Raw genomic sequence first — 12,061 nt, forward strand, 5'->3', positions numbered from 1 at the left:
AAAATTTTTGCATTTAATGCCTTCTTTTTTTTTTTAACTTACTCTGTCATCTAAAGCGTTAACAAATACATTTTTAACTTTAACTGTGTGCCTTGGGTCATTTACAACTGGCCAGTCTGTGGTTGCTTATCCTATATGCTCCTAAATGTTTTGGCTCCCTGTAAATTGGGGGGCTCTTTTATATGAGAATGTTAAGGCACACCTCTAGCTACCTGGTTTAAACAATTGGAGTGATGGCAGTTCTGAGGCTTCAATAAGTTTAAGGGCACCAGGGAAGTCCTGAAAAGTACTGGGGAGTTGGGCAGGAGATTAAGGAGTAACTCAACATCCTCAGTTTTTCAAAATTATGTATTCGGACCAGTGTATTAATGGCACATGAAGTTAGTCTCTCTTGCCTCTTGAATTCATTGTTTTTATGAATACACATCCACATGTTCAGAACTTCAATAATTTAATAACAAACAAAACTATAAAGTGTGAAAGTTAGTCTTATTCAAACCAGTTGGAGTAAAGCTGAAGAACTGCAGCAGTTTCAGGTTTTAGCACCTTGAGAAAGAGTCCTTAAAGTGTTAAGACAGAGAGTGCTTTGATATGGATAAGTAGTGATGCATTTATGTAACAGCACAGAAACTGCTCTCCCATTTTCTCTCTGGAAGAAATGAGAAATTCTTTAAAAACAAAAATTGTTCATTGAATTCACAGTTTTAGTGGACTTATGAAATGAAAGTCATGACAAAGGCTGAAGAATTCCAAGGCGATCAAATTGCAAGTCCAAAGGCACTGACAATACAGTACATAGTTTTGTTCTCCCATCTCACAGTGCACGTTCCTGCAAAGAAGAACATTCAGTTAGTGCGGCAACAGTATACATAGAAAAAATACATCAGTGCATCAAATTTAAAGCCACGCATTTAAGGGCATGTGGAGTAAAGCTGTCCATTACAGTACGGTAATTTTCAAATCACACCCTATACCATGTTTGTTAATTTAGGTCCAAGCCAACCTAGCAATATGCAGACAAACTTCTCATAATTTGGGACAGTGAAATCTGAAGTTGTCTGAACTACCCCACCCCAAACGTCAGGCATAGTTTATAGTTCCATAGGAATCTAAAGATATACCATAGGATTTCCCCCATCATCCATCCCAGGGCAATAAAAGAAGTATAGTGTAAGCTACTCTGGGAGCCTTTTTCAGCTGAAGAGTGGGGTAAAAATGCTGTAAATAAAATAAATACGCATATTTACTCGGAAGTAAGTTCCCCTGCATTCAATGGGGTTTACTCCCAGGTTAGCGCATATAGGATTGCAGCCTATGTTATTTTTAATAAGCAGCACACCTTGCCCTATGACTTATGTCTGTTGGAGTCAGAAGCTCATTACCATAGGGTAAGTGTGTACAGAAGATTCTTCCTGATGGAAACAGCTTCCAGAGTTACACAACTACCCTTAGAAACATTTCAGTGGAGAAGCTAAGAGAAAGTATAAGAATATTCTTGTACCATCCGCAGAGTTGTCCCAGAAGCAAGAGCTTGCTGTATGAAGTCCAGCACCATTCTTTTGCATAATCACACAGGTCACTGTAAGTTGCAGAAGACAAAGTGGTGTTAGAAAACAGCATGTGGCCATTGCAAGTGCTACACTGTTACATCTATATCTGCTTTTAGCCTTAGAGTCATCTATGCAATACCACTTTTATGACTTTTAGATCACAGCAGTTTTGATATTGGTTCGTGAGGGAATTCCCCCGCCCTTCCCCTTCTACTTTAGAATTAATTGTTGGTTTTTCTTGAAACCATGTCTGTCATATCAGTAGTAAACACAGAAATGTAACCTACCAACATATTTGAATGGTTTCCCCAGCTTTGTCAGCTGACTTAGAATTTGCTCTACGACACCTGTAGTCCATTGGTTCACTTTGCTGTGGAGATATGCATTACCACCTATTGTCCCTTCTATGGCCTACAAATGAGAAGAGGTTAATCTTACCATCATACCAAGGAATTTTAATTCCAATAGCTCATGTTTTTAAAATGTATGCATTAGTTTCAAAACTTAGAATCATCATGCAACTGTTTCCCATGCAATTTGGATCACACAAAGGACTCCAGATAAAAATGCATCCCAAACCAACTGCCATATTGGTAAACTAAACTGCTTGCTTGAGTTGCCATCTTTGGGTGGTGATTTCTTCCCTAGAGTCCCAAGCACAGAAGTAATCATGCACATTTGTAATAATGATTGGTTGTATTCTGTACAGTTAACTACCAATTTTGAGAGCTAATGTTAAGATAATTAAGGTAAGTGGATGTTCAACATGGTTTCTGTGCCTTAATCACACACAGCTAACAAAGTACCTTCCTCAAAAATTTTGACTGAATAAAATTAGATCTCACCTTAATGTATATATTTCCCCAGTCATCAGCACTTTAAGCTGAGTTTCTTAGAATCCAAGAAGAAAATTTAGACACATTTACTGGTATGTGTTTGTGTGTTCAGAAATGGTCTGCTCATGTCTGCACTCTTACCTCTTCTTTTAGGGTGCGAGCCTATCCATGTTTAGACAGAAATAAGTCCTACAACTCCCAGCATTCCCCAGCCAGTATTTCTGTCTAAACATGCATAGGATTTCACCCTGAGATTATGACATGGTCATGACTTAAGGACAAAACTAATTTAAAATCAATTCATCTTGTCTTACTCACCATCACCTTTTAAAAGACCAGTCCCTGGCCAACATTCCAGGGACCACAGGATGGCTTGGAAAACTCCTTGTGAGGTCAGAAACAGCGCTCCAACCTTAGAAGGGGGAGTCTAAGACCCAACCCCTGACCCCTCGCAGTCAGCGTGGAGAGAACTGTGCTGGCTGCCTTGGAAATGGGGGAAAGAGAGTGTTCTGGTGGGTGAGGAGGGGAGGAAACTGCAGAGGCCCGGATATGATTTATCCTGAGCCGCCTCTAGCCTCCTTCCATCCCCCTCTAAAACCCCCTTGCTAGATGGGCTGAAAGGTCTGTCTAGTGAAAATATAGGAGACTATATTGTGGTTTTAATGTTCTATATATTTTAAATTGTTTTATTGTGTGTTGTTTGGTTTTAATTTTTGTGAACCGCCCAGAGAGCTTCGGCTATTGGGCGGTATAGAAAGAAAGAAAGAAAGAAAGAAAGAAAAAGACAGACTAGAGGACGGGGAGGCAAAGATCACCTGCACTGCTCCTTCAGCTTGGCAGGGCATAGAAATCTCGCAAGCCTCCAAGTTTGGGGGCTTCCGAGCAGTGGAGACACAGTCCATAGGACTGTGCCCTTAATATAGGATTCTCTTCCACCCTTCAAAAGTGTATCATTCTCCCTTCCCCAGTCATAAAAAGTTTTTTTTTAATAGGCAGGCTCTCTTAACTGATCTCATCTGATAGATGCCCAGGCTATAAAGCTGTGAAAGTCCTCCACAGCTCTGCCTCACTCATTACCACCCCTGCCCCCCACCAAACACACACATTCTGCACCAAACCTTCAGAGAGAAAAGAGGTAATTCTTTAGGGATTTCACTGTCCCGGCAAACTTAAGGGAAGCAGTGGCCAAAGTAGTGCCTCCACTGGATTCACAGTGTGCCACTAAAACACTTACGCAACTTCGTGAAGAATTTGCTTATCTTTCTCTCCTCTCCTCATCCCCTTTGTACTGTGTCTAATAGATTGGAAGCCTGCAGGCCAGGCCTGGATTGTTTTTTTAATCTCCCTACAGTGCTCAGAACACTTCAGTCAGCTTATAACCACAGCCACCACACAGAGGGAGATAGAAGTTTTCCCACTTCCAGAGCTACAGAGGAAGTGACAATGGGAGCTTATAACTAGGTCAGGGGTGTGCAGCTTGTGGCCCTCCAGATGTTGTAGCCTTCACCTCCCATGATCTCTCATCATTGGCTATGCTGGCTAGGGCTGATGGGACTTGTGGCTTCCAGATATTTTGCTACAAAGTTGCCCACCCCTGAACTAAAGTCTGAATGTGGAGACACCCAAATTAATTTCCGCCTTAGAAAAAAAATGTGTCTCACCAATCCAATCTTATCTTATAATTATATCCATGGATCCCACACTTTGTGGAGTCTTAGTGCTGGGAGTGGGGACTAGGGAGTTGCTGTTCATTGAATGTCACTATGTGTGTGTTTTCTGCAGACTTTAAACTTGAAAAACAATGTTGGAGAAAGATCTGCTAGCACTTGATAAGTGTGTTAACATGGCATCCAAGTGGGGTTCTTGAACAAACTTGACAGGGAACCAATCTTAACTTTGCTTAACAAAGAATGCCATGAAGTTCTGCTTTGTAATGTATAGTGTGTCTGGTGTACGCTCATAAAGCTCCACTAGTTGTCAGGTAGGTAGCCACAACAGGGGATTAGTAAACAGGACACTAGCACCTTGGCAACTCTTTTAAGTAGAATACATTTGCCCTAATCTGTTAACTATATTGATTCTATTGTTGCAAGTCAGTAGCAACTTATTCCTGAAGCTGGAATTTAATGGAAAAAATCAGCCCACTCCACTTAAGCCAAGGTAGAAGCATTAAAGACAAAGTTTACTGACGTCACAACTGCAATTCAAGTAGATTTAACCAGCTTGCAGATTAGGCTAGAAGTCAGCTCATATTACATGAGACAAAGCCCTAAATCAGATATGCGTAATCATTAAAAAGGCAGTTAAAATCCCTTATGAATGCAATTCTATCAGGATATTGAAAGTCCAAATGAATACATGCATACACACGTGCATGCATATGCGCGCGCGCGCACACACACGCATATACCGCAATGGAGAGACTGGTGATGAGGGGTTGTCATTCTGCTAATGGGCAGAGCTTCTGCTCACAGAAGGTGCTTCTGTCCATCTTCGGGGATCCCCCTTCCCCCTTCTGTTGATCCCTTCTTTCCCCTTCTGTTGATCACAGATCAACCTATTCAGGAGGGTCTCTTGACCTTCTGTGGAGCACGTTTGCCGGACTAAACGGAAAGGTGGTGAGGGAATTTGCTGCTATAAACTCTCTTCTGCCACACTTTGTTGGATGGAACCCACAAAGTCCTTCCAGCCCCTCCTCCTCACTGCAGCTCCTTAGACCCCCTGAAAAGCCACTCCTGAAGATCAGGTACCCCCCCCCCACCCCGAGTGGAATTCATTACAGGGTGAATAACTGCAGACCAAAGGGGGGGGGGGAGGCAATTCCGCTCATGTGTGGAAAGGCTTTCTATGCATGCAAGAAGTTCTTTCAATCCTGATTCTCTTTCATTTGTGGAAGCAGCCCTGTTTACTGTCTTTAGCCTTATCTTTTTGAAGTAAGAACACTAGAGCACTATCTGATGCTGGACTCAAGTGTGCGATGTTCACAACACCAGAATGCATGACTGAGTCACTATTACCTTGAACTGTGTTAAATGAAATGGCATATCTGTACAGAATTCCATTAGATGAGTTTGTACACAATACAAATTTTAGAACAGTATTTTAAATACTGCATATTGTGATGTGTCTTAAGAAATTGTTTATGTAATTATTCAAGTTGATATTAGCCCTTCAGTAGGTGGGCTTATTCTTACAATTTATTGCAATGTGTATTTTCCACAGTGTAGATGTGACCTGTTTACCTTGTTAAAGGGAGTTACAGTTGGGAAAGAATATAGCAGATCTAATAGTGTATGTGAAATATGGTCTTGTGAAGTGTAGCAAAAATGCTTCCTACCTCTTTAATGATGTTGCTTACTTCATCCACAACAAACGCAGTCTTAAAAAAACCAGAAATAATATTTAAACCAAGTGTGCAACTTGCACCATGCAAAATTGATGAAAATACAGTTGCAATGAGTAGGTTAATACTCCAAATATGCTTAACATCTCCCTGAGCATATATAGGATAGAGGCAGCAGTCACATAGGAGTGCTGGCTTAGGGAGCACATAAAAAGCCATGCCTGTTCCTTTTCAGAGCCTATTCACAAACAGGAAGCAAAGGCTCTCCTGGAACCCATTTGTTGTTGTTCAGTCGTGTCCGACTCTTCGTGACCCCATGGACCATAGCACGTCAGGCCTTCCTGTCCTGCGCTCTCTCCCGGAGTGTGCTCAAGTTCATATTCATTGCATCGGTGATGCTATCTAGCCATCTCATCCTCTGCTGTCCCCTTCTCCTTTTGCCTTCAGTGTTTCCCAGCACAAACATCCTTCTGCAGGCATCAGACATTGCTTCGGCCCTACAGGATCCCTGCATGCCAAATGGAGAGCTTGGCTTGCCCACGTCCCATAACATTGGCCACCCCCCCCCCCGCCCTTAAAGACCGGTGGGGACAGAGTTCTCCCCTTTTTCGCAAAGATGACTTTGGAACAAAACCCCGGGGCTTAATGCAAGCCCTCGGGAGGGATGCTGATCTTCTCGTTTGCACACGTACATCTTCTACACATACAGTTACCATCTGCAGTGAATAACAGCATCGCCTTTGCCTAAGGTCCCAGGTTCAACCCCGGGCATCTCCGGCTAGGGCAGGAAAAGCCGCCTGAAAGCCTGGAGAGCCGCTGCCAGTCTGCGCCGACAGTACTGGGCCAGACGGACCAAAGGTCCGACTCGGCATAAGGCCGCTTCCTAAGGCATATCCTGGGGGAACTTTAGCGGGCCCGGAGATCCGCTCGGCGGGATCTTCCCCGGGAGGAACGGGTGGGGCGCGCAAGCACCGAAGGGCCCGGAGGGATTCGAAGCCGGAGGAATGAATGGGGCGATGGGGACGCGGAGCAACAATGGGGAAGGGGGCGGGTCCTGACGGGGGCGGCCGCCCGGCATCGCTCCCATAGCAACGCCTGCTGGGAATACGGGCCACAACGACGCGCCGTCGCCCCCTCCGCAGCCGCCCCTGAAAGGCGCTACCTCCTCCGCGGACTGCAGCTCGTCCATCGTCGCTCTCCCCCCAGAGGCTTCAGCTCCCACTCCGTCTCCAGCCGAGCCGTCCCGACCCACCACGACCGTTACGACGGCGCATGCGCAACGGCCCTTCCCTCGGCCTCGGCCGAAGCGCTTTGCCTCCTTTCTCTCCGGCTACGGCACCTGCGCAGTGCGTCCCTGAGCCCTCAACCAATCGCCCGACGCAGACGAGCATACCGGAAACGTCGCTGCTCTAACTACGCTCCCTGGGGTGTGCTTGTACGCATGCGTCAACAGTCCCCGAGATGACTGACTCGCCCCCGTCCGTGATAGGGGTGGGGGAAACGCCCTCGGGCCCGATCCGATTGTGACGTACTTCTCGCGATGAGCCGCGGAGCCTGGCGGCGTTCGCGACCGTAGAGATACGTGGGGTAGACTGACACCTCCTTCGTGGTTTAGAACCTCCACTTTTACGGCGTTTGAGCTCCGCGGTGCACGGCCTGCGTGCAAGTGGATGGAATCTGAGGTGTCTGCGTTCAGCTGCACGCTGGTTTTAGGTTGGGAAAGGGGTTGAGGAGACCATGGCGGTGGCGCTTGAGCGAGGATGGTCCGCTGCCTCCTTCTCCGCCTTCAGTCGCAGCCTGCGGTTGGGCTTCTGGAGATATATCGCTTGCCGCCCCCGACGGAACGGGACCCGTGTGAGGGGTATAACTGCCGCCGCAGCGTTTTTAAGCGCTGCTTAACCGATCTGCAGTGTTGTACAAAGTGCATGAGATGTCCCATAGCGCCGGGGGTCCCAGTGGCGCCAGAAGCAACCAGAAAGCCCTGTTCGACACAACAGACGCACGACTCCGCTCTTCTTAAAAGCGTGTGCTGCAGCCACAGTCGTGCCTCCCAGTGCGCCGTGACCCGCCTCACGAGGCAGCTCTTTCGTGCGTCGTCTTCTCCCGGCGAGCTGCGCTGCTCGAAGGTCTCTGTGGCAACGGCCTCGCAAACACTAAAAACAACGAAGGGGTCTTACGGCGCGTTAAAAGACGAACACATTTATTCATAGAATCGTAGGGTTGGAAGGGGCCTACAAGGCCATCGAGCCCGACCCCCTGCTCAGTGCAGGGATCCAAGTCAGAGCATCCCTGACAGGTGGCTGTCCAGCCTCGTCTTGAACGCCTCCAGTGTGGGAGAGCCCACCACCTCCCTAGGGAGTTGGTTCCATTGTCGTATTGCTCTAACAGGAAGTTTTTCCTGATGTTCAGCCGGAATCTGGCTTCCTGTAACTTTTGCCTTTGGTCCTGCCCATCACTGGAGTATGGCTAAGGATGTTAGAATCACAGACTTGTAGGGTTGGAAGGGGCCTACAAGGCCATCGAGCCCGACCCCCTGCTCAGTGCAGGGATCCAAGTCAGAGCATCCCCGACAGGTGGCTGTCCAGCCTCATCTTGAATGCCTCCAGGGTGGGAGAGCCCACCATCTCCCTGCGTAATGGGTTCCATTACCTAGGCATAAGGATTATTCTGGCACAAGGTGTTATTTATTCGTACATATTTATTAAATCTGCATGTTTATGCGGATTCAATCAATAATAGTTGCCCAATTAATCATATACGGTTTATTCATTTATCCGCCTCACTTGCCATTTTATCTTGGCAAACATGGGTATAGGAACTGGCATTTACCAAGCTAATATATAGTTCAGCAGGGTAGTTTCCTAGTTTGGGTTTGTTCCCATCCTGAGACATTTGCGGTCTGTCAGCCCAGGACACTTGACTACTCTTGATTCACCGCCACTCGCCACATTCTTGCTTCCTTCTCAACCCTTTACATTTACTTTCCCCTCTTCAAACCCACAACAGCTGGCTGGCACAGTTACTGTTCTTGGGTAACACTGTATCACCCAAGTTCACCAGGAACTTGAGGCACACTCCTTTGGATGTTTAGAAATAAAAAAGTCCTACAACTCCCAGGCTGGCTGGGGAATGCTGGGAGTTGTAGGACTTTTTTCTGTCTAAACATGCTTAGGATTGCTCCTTTAATGCTTACCATGTCCTGCCTCACTCTTCCTCAGCTCTGCAATGCTGTGGGTTAGAATTTTGTAAATAGGGGATGCGGAAAGCATAGCCACTGATGTCACAAAACACTGAAAGGTCTCCTTTTTTCTTGAGTGGTTGTCACCTTTGTAGTTCTTAGAGGGGATGGTACATTGGATATGAAAGGTCACAGGTCTTGCAAACCTTCCTCTCATTTATTTATTTTTTTATTTATTTTGCCTGTGCTGGTGAAGTGATTCAAGCAGAGAAGGCACAGACAAGCTCACTCACTGACATGTGAAACATTGTTATAGAAGATTGACACTTCATGTGGTAAGAATGTGTTATGCTGCTTGTTGGTCACCTGTGTATACGACATTCATTCTTGAGCCAAACTTTGTTCAGCATGGCAGTATTTGTCCTTTTCCCTGAGGTGTGTTTATTGCTATGCTTGCAAATAGGTCTGAGATGAGGATGGAGGTTAGAGTAATGACTGACAATGACACAGAAGCACTGGTGGCTCCGTAAACAAAGGAAAGCAGTGATATTCCCCCATGGAATTCCCTGGGGAAGGGGCATTTAGAGGGCTCTCTCCCATATTCAAAGTGTAGGTTCTCCAAATGCAGCCTATTGCTACCTGTCAGCTTTCTGAGCTCTGCCACCTACACCAGTAAAGTGCTGAGCTGGACATACTTACAGATGTGTGGAACATTTTTTTACAGTATTTAATCACTTCACCAGCATAAGTAGGAGATGGATGATAGAAAAGATGAGATGAAAGAGAAGGTAACCTGTTCTCTTTTGTGTGAGCAAGATGGGTCTGTCAATGTTTATTAGATATGATGGCTATGTAGAGCTTGCAGATTCAGAGGCAGTAGGCATCTGGTTGGTCATTGTGGGAAAATTATCTGGCCTAGATGGATTTTTGGTTTTCTTATATTCACATGATAGAAGGTTCTAAAAACAAACACAAAACACCAACATTCTATTCATATACTTAAGATTGGATTGAAATTGAAAAAGCGTGTATACAGAGGAATATGCCTAGTAAGGTTTGGTATCCTCTGTAGTCTTTTGAAATGGAATCTCCAATTCAGACATTTGAAGATTTGAGTGAGGGCTGGATTTGTACCTGATCCTACAAGAAAGACAGCTGGATAAAGTCTGCCCATTGGCATCTTAAAAAATGTATTTAGGAATTTTAAGATGTGCATACATACTAATAAAACAGTAACAATAATAGATGTGGTAATAATCATACAATACACAGCCCCCCTGAGATATCAAGGGTAAAAAACCTGTAATTTCTAGAAACTGGCATGTTGATGATATCTCTGTTCTTCTCATTCTGAAACTTTGAGGAAGTTGGGGCTTGTAGTGTTGCACACATCTAACAGCAAGCAAGAGAGAAACCACATGCAAGTAGAATACTGAACAGCTACTACTCTTCCTGTAAGGTGACTTAGTGGTTTCATTTCAAGTACATTTTAATGAACACTGTGTTGTCTTTTCACACAGTGAACTGTTTCCTCCCAAACCACTAAAACATTTAGAGCCTCTCTTTGATAGCAAATTACATTAGTAGCAGTTACTTCTAATGCAGATCGCTGTAGGATATGAGGTTCTCTGTGTGAAACGTAGGCCCAGCCAGAAGGAAACAGATGGGAAGGTGATACCAATTTTTCTTCAATAAAGTGAACATCCTGCATCTCTTTTTTCTATGAAACAAAAAGGTAAGTCAGTCTTTCCTAACAGAGAAGAAAGGCAGGTAATTTTTCATACAATGTTGCTTAGATGTTTACAAGGCAGGTGCCATGTATTCCTCTCATGTTTTGTAATTACTGTGTTTTCTTCCTCTAGCACAGATATGACAAATAGTTTTTCAGGGGTTATTGAATCAGTGATCGAACATACTATCTCAGATTATATTGTATACTTTTATTTTGATTTTGATTTAACATCCAAAAGCTAACTCAGTTCTGGTTAAAAGCACTGGGAATGTTGTTTATAAATCCTAAAGGGGGGGGGGGGGCTAGTTATTTCCAACAAAGGGAACATTTTTATTTGCTGCTTCATTTTTTATTTACTATTATACTTTCTATGGATTTACTGTTCTCATGATTGATTACTGTAGGGACAGCAAAACTATGCAGTTGTGTTTATCTGATGCCTTTTCAAATGCACTTTCTATAAGGAAGCCACTGAGAGCTTTTATGGTATAATGTAGCGGCTACGGCTATGAGTTGTGAACCAGAAGGTTTTCAGTTCAAATGTTGCCTCAGCCACAAACTCATCAAGGGCGAGGGAGCGGGGCTTACTCTTAGGCAAGGCATATTTCTCAACCTCAGGCTCTTATGCAAGAGAAGACTACTGGCCAAACTTTACACGATTTTTATCAGGATTACTGGAGCTCTTTGACCATTCAAATGTCAGGTATTTTAAGACCTTCTGTAATGTTGCACAGATGATGCCCATTTCTATTGTCTTTATTGTTAGATACTTTCAAAGGCCCATCCCATAAAATTGTCATCAACTAATTTTTATTAAAGCTGATCTTTTGCTGCCCTTACAATATAGCAGTAGTGAACATTTAATTGCATTGTGCCATGCAATCTCAGAAAACAAACTTATGTAGCAGTGAACTGGAGTGCTGGTACATGAACTTCTCTTTAGAGTAGTTTCCCAAGCTAAATGGATATTTGCTGTTCTTTGGGAGAGAAATGCATAAGCACAACACCAAAAAGTACTTTTTTTTGACAGAAGAGTGGCTAATGGATTTTAAAAACAAACAAATTTCACTGTATGTAAATTATGCATTTGTTGATGTAGATCTGAATTTGTGATGTTAAAAGGTGTAGATTTATTTCTCTGTGATTGGATAATGTGAAATGATGCATTACGCACTTTATGTGCCTTCTTTCCTCTTTACTATATATTTAATTATTTAACTTTGCAAGCCTCAAAGCTTTTACTTCTGAGAATTCCCAATCCTTCCTGTGTGCCTACTTCATAGTAAGTGATTTGTGACTCCAGCCTATGGCTTCCAATGTTTCAGAGACAGGTAACTTATTCTATGTTAAGCCCAGTATAATGTCAAAGAAGGTGATCTATGAGCTTTTTTCATGAAGGCTTCTTTGTTTTCTAATGTAAAT

The 12,061-nt window shown here is 44.1% G+C and overlaps 1 protein-coding gene across 3 annotated transcripts; it reads right to left on the reverse strand.

Annotated features, from left to right (window-relative positions):
- Positions 1 to 7,007, reverse strand: DYNLT1 (dynein light chain Tctex-type 1). Of its 3 annotated transcripts, none has more exons than XM_084827932.1 (5): positions 6,892 to 7,007; positions 5,724 to 5,765; positions 1,838 to 1,961; positions 1,502 to 1,579; positions 1 to 829 (listed from the first exon to the last, which is right to left on the reverse strand). In XM_084827932.1, exons 1-5 carry the CDS (start codon positions 6,916 to 6,918, stop codon positions 759 to 761), a joined length of 342 nt encoding a protein of 113 aa, XP_084684058.1. In that variant the 5' UTR covers positions 6,919 to 7,007; the 3' UTR covers positions 1 to 758. The 3 variants fall into 3 exon arrangements, with proteins under 3 accessions (XP_084684058.1, XP_084684057.1, XP_084684059.1); XM_084827931.1 differs by having other exon boundaries at positions 5,724 to 6,237; XM_084827933.1 differs by lacking the exon at positions 5,724 to 5,765.
- Positions 7,008 to 12,061: the final 5,054 nt, after the last annotated feature.

The sequence above is a fragment of the Heloderma suspectum genome, chromosome 1 (genome assembly GCF_057233095.1).
Source record: "Heloderma suspectum isolate Gila_16-S chromosome 1, 16-S_ref, whole genome shotgun sequence".
NCBI lineage: Eukaryota > Metazoa > Chordata > Lepidosauria > Squamata > Helodermatidae > Heloderma > Heloderma suspectum.

Coding starts and splice junctions, on each gene's coding strand:
- DYNLT1 (XM_084827931.1), bottom strand. CDS start 5,948: ATGGCTTTTTATGTGCTCCCTAAGCCAGCACTCCTATGTGACTGCTGC. Junction 1,962..5,723: donor TAAGCAACATCATTAAAGAG/GTAGGAAGCATT, acceptor TCTCATTTGTAG/GCCATAGAAGGGACAATAGG. Junction 830..1,501: donor CTGGGACAACTCTGCGGATG/GTACAAGAATAT, acceptor TCTTCTTTGCAG/GAACGTGCACTGTGAGATGG.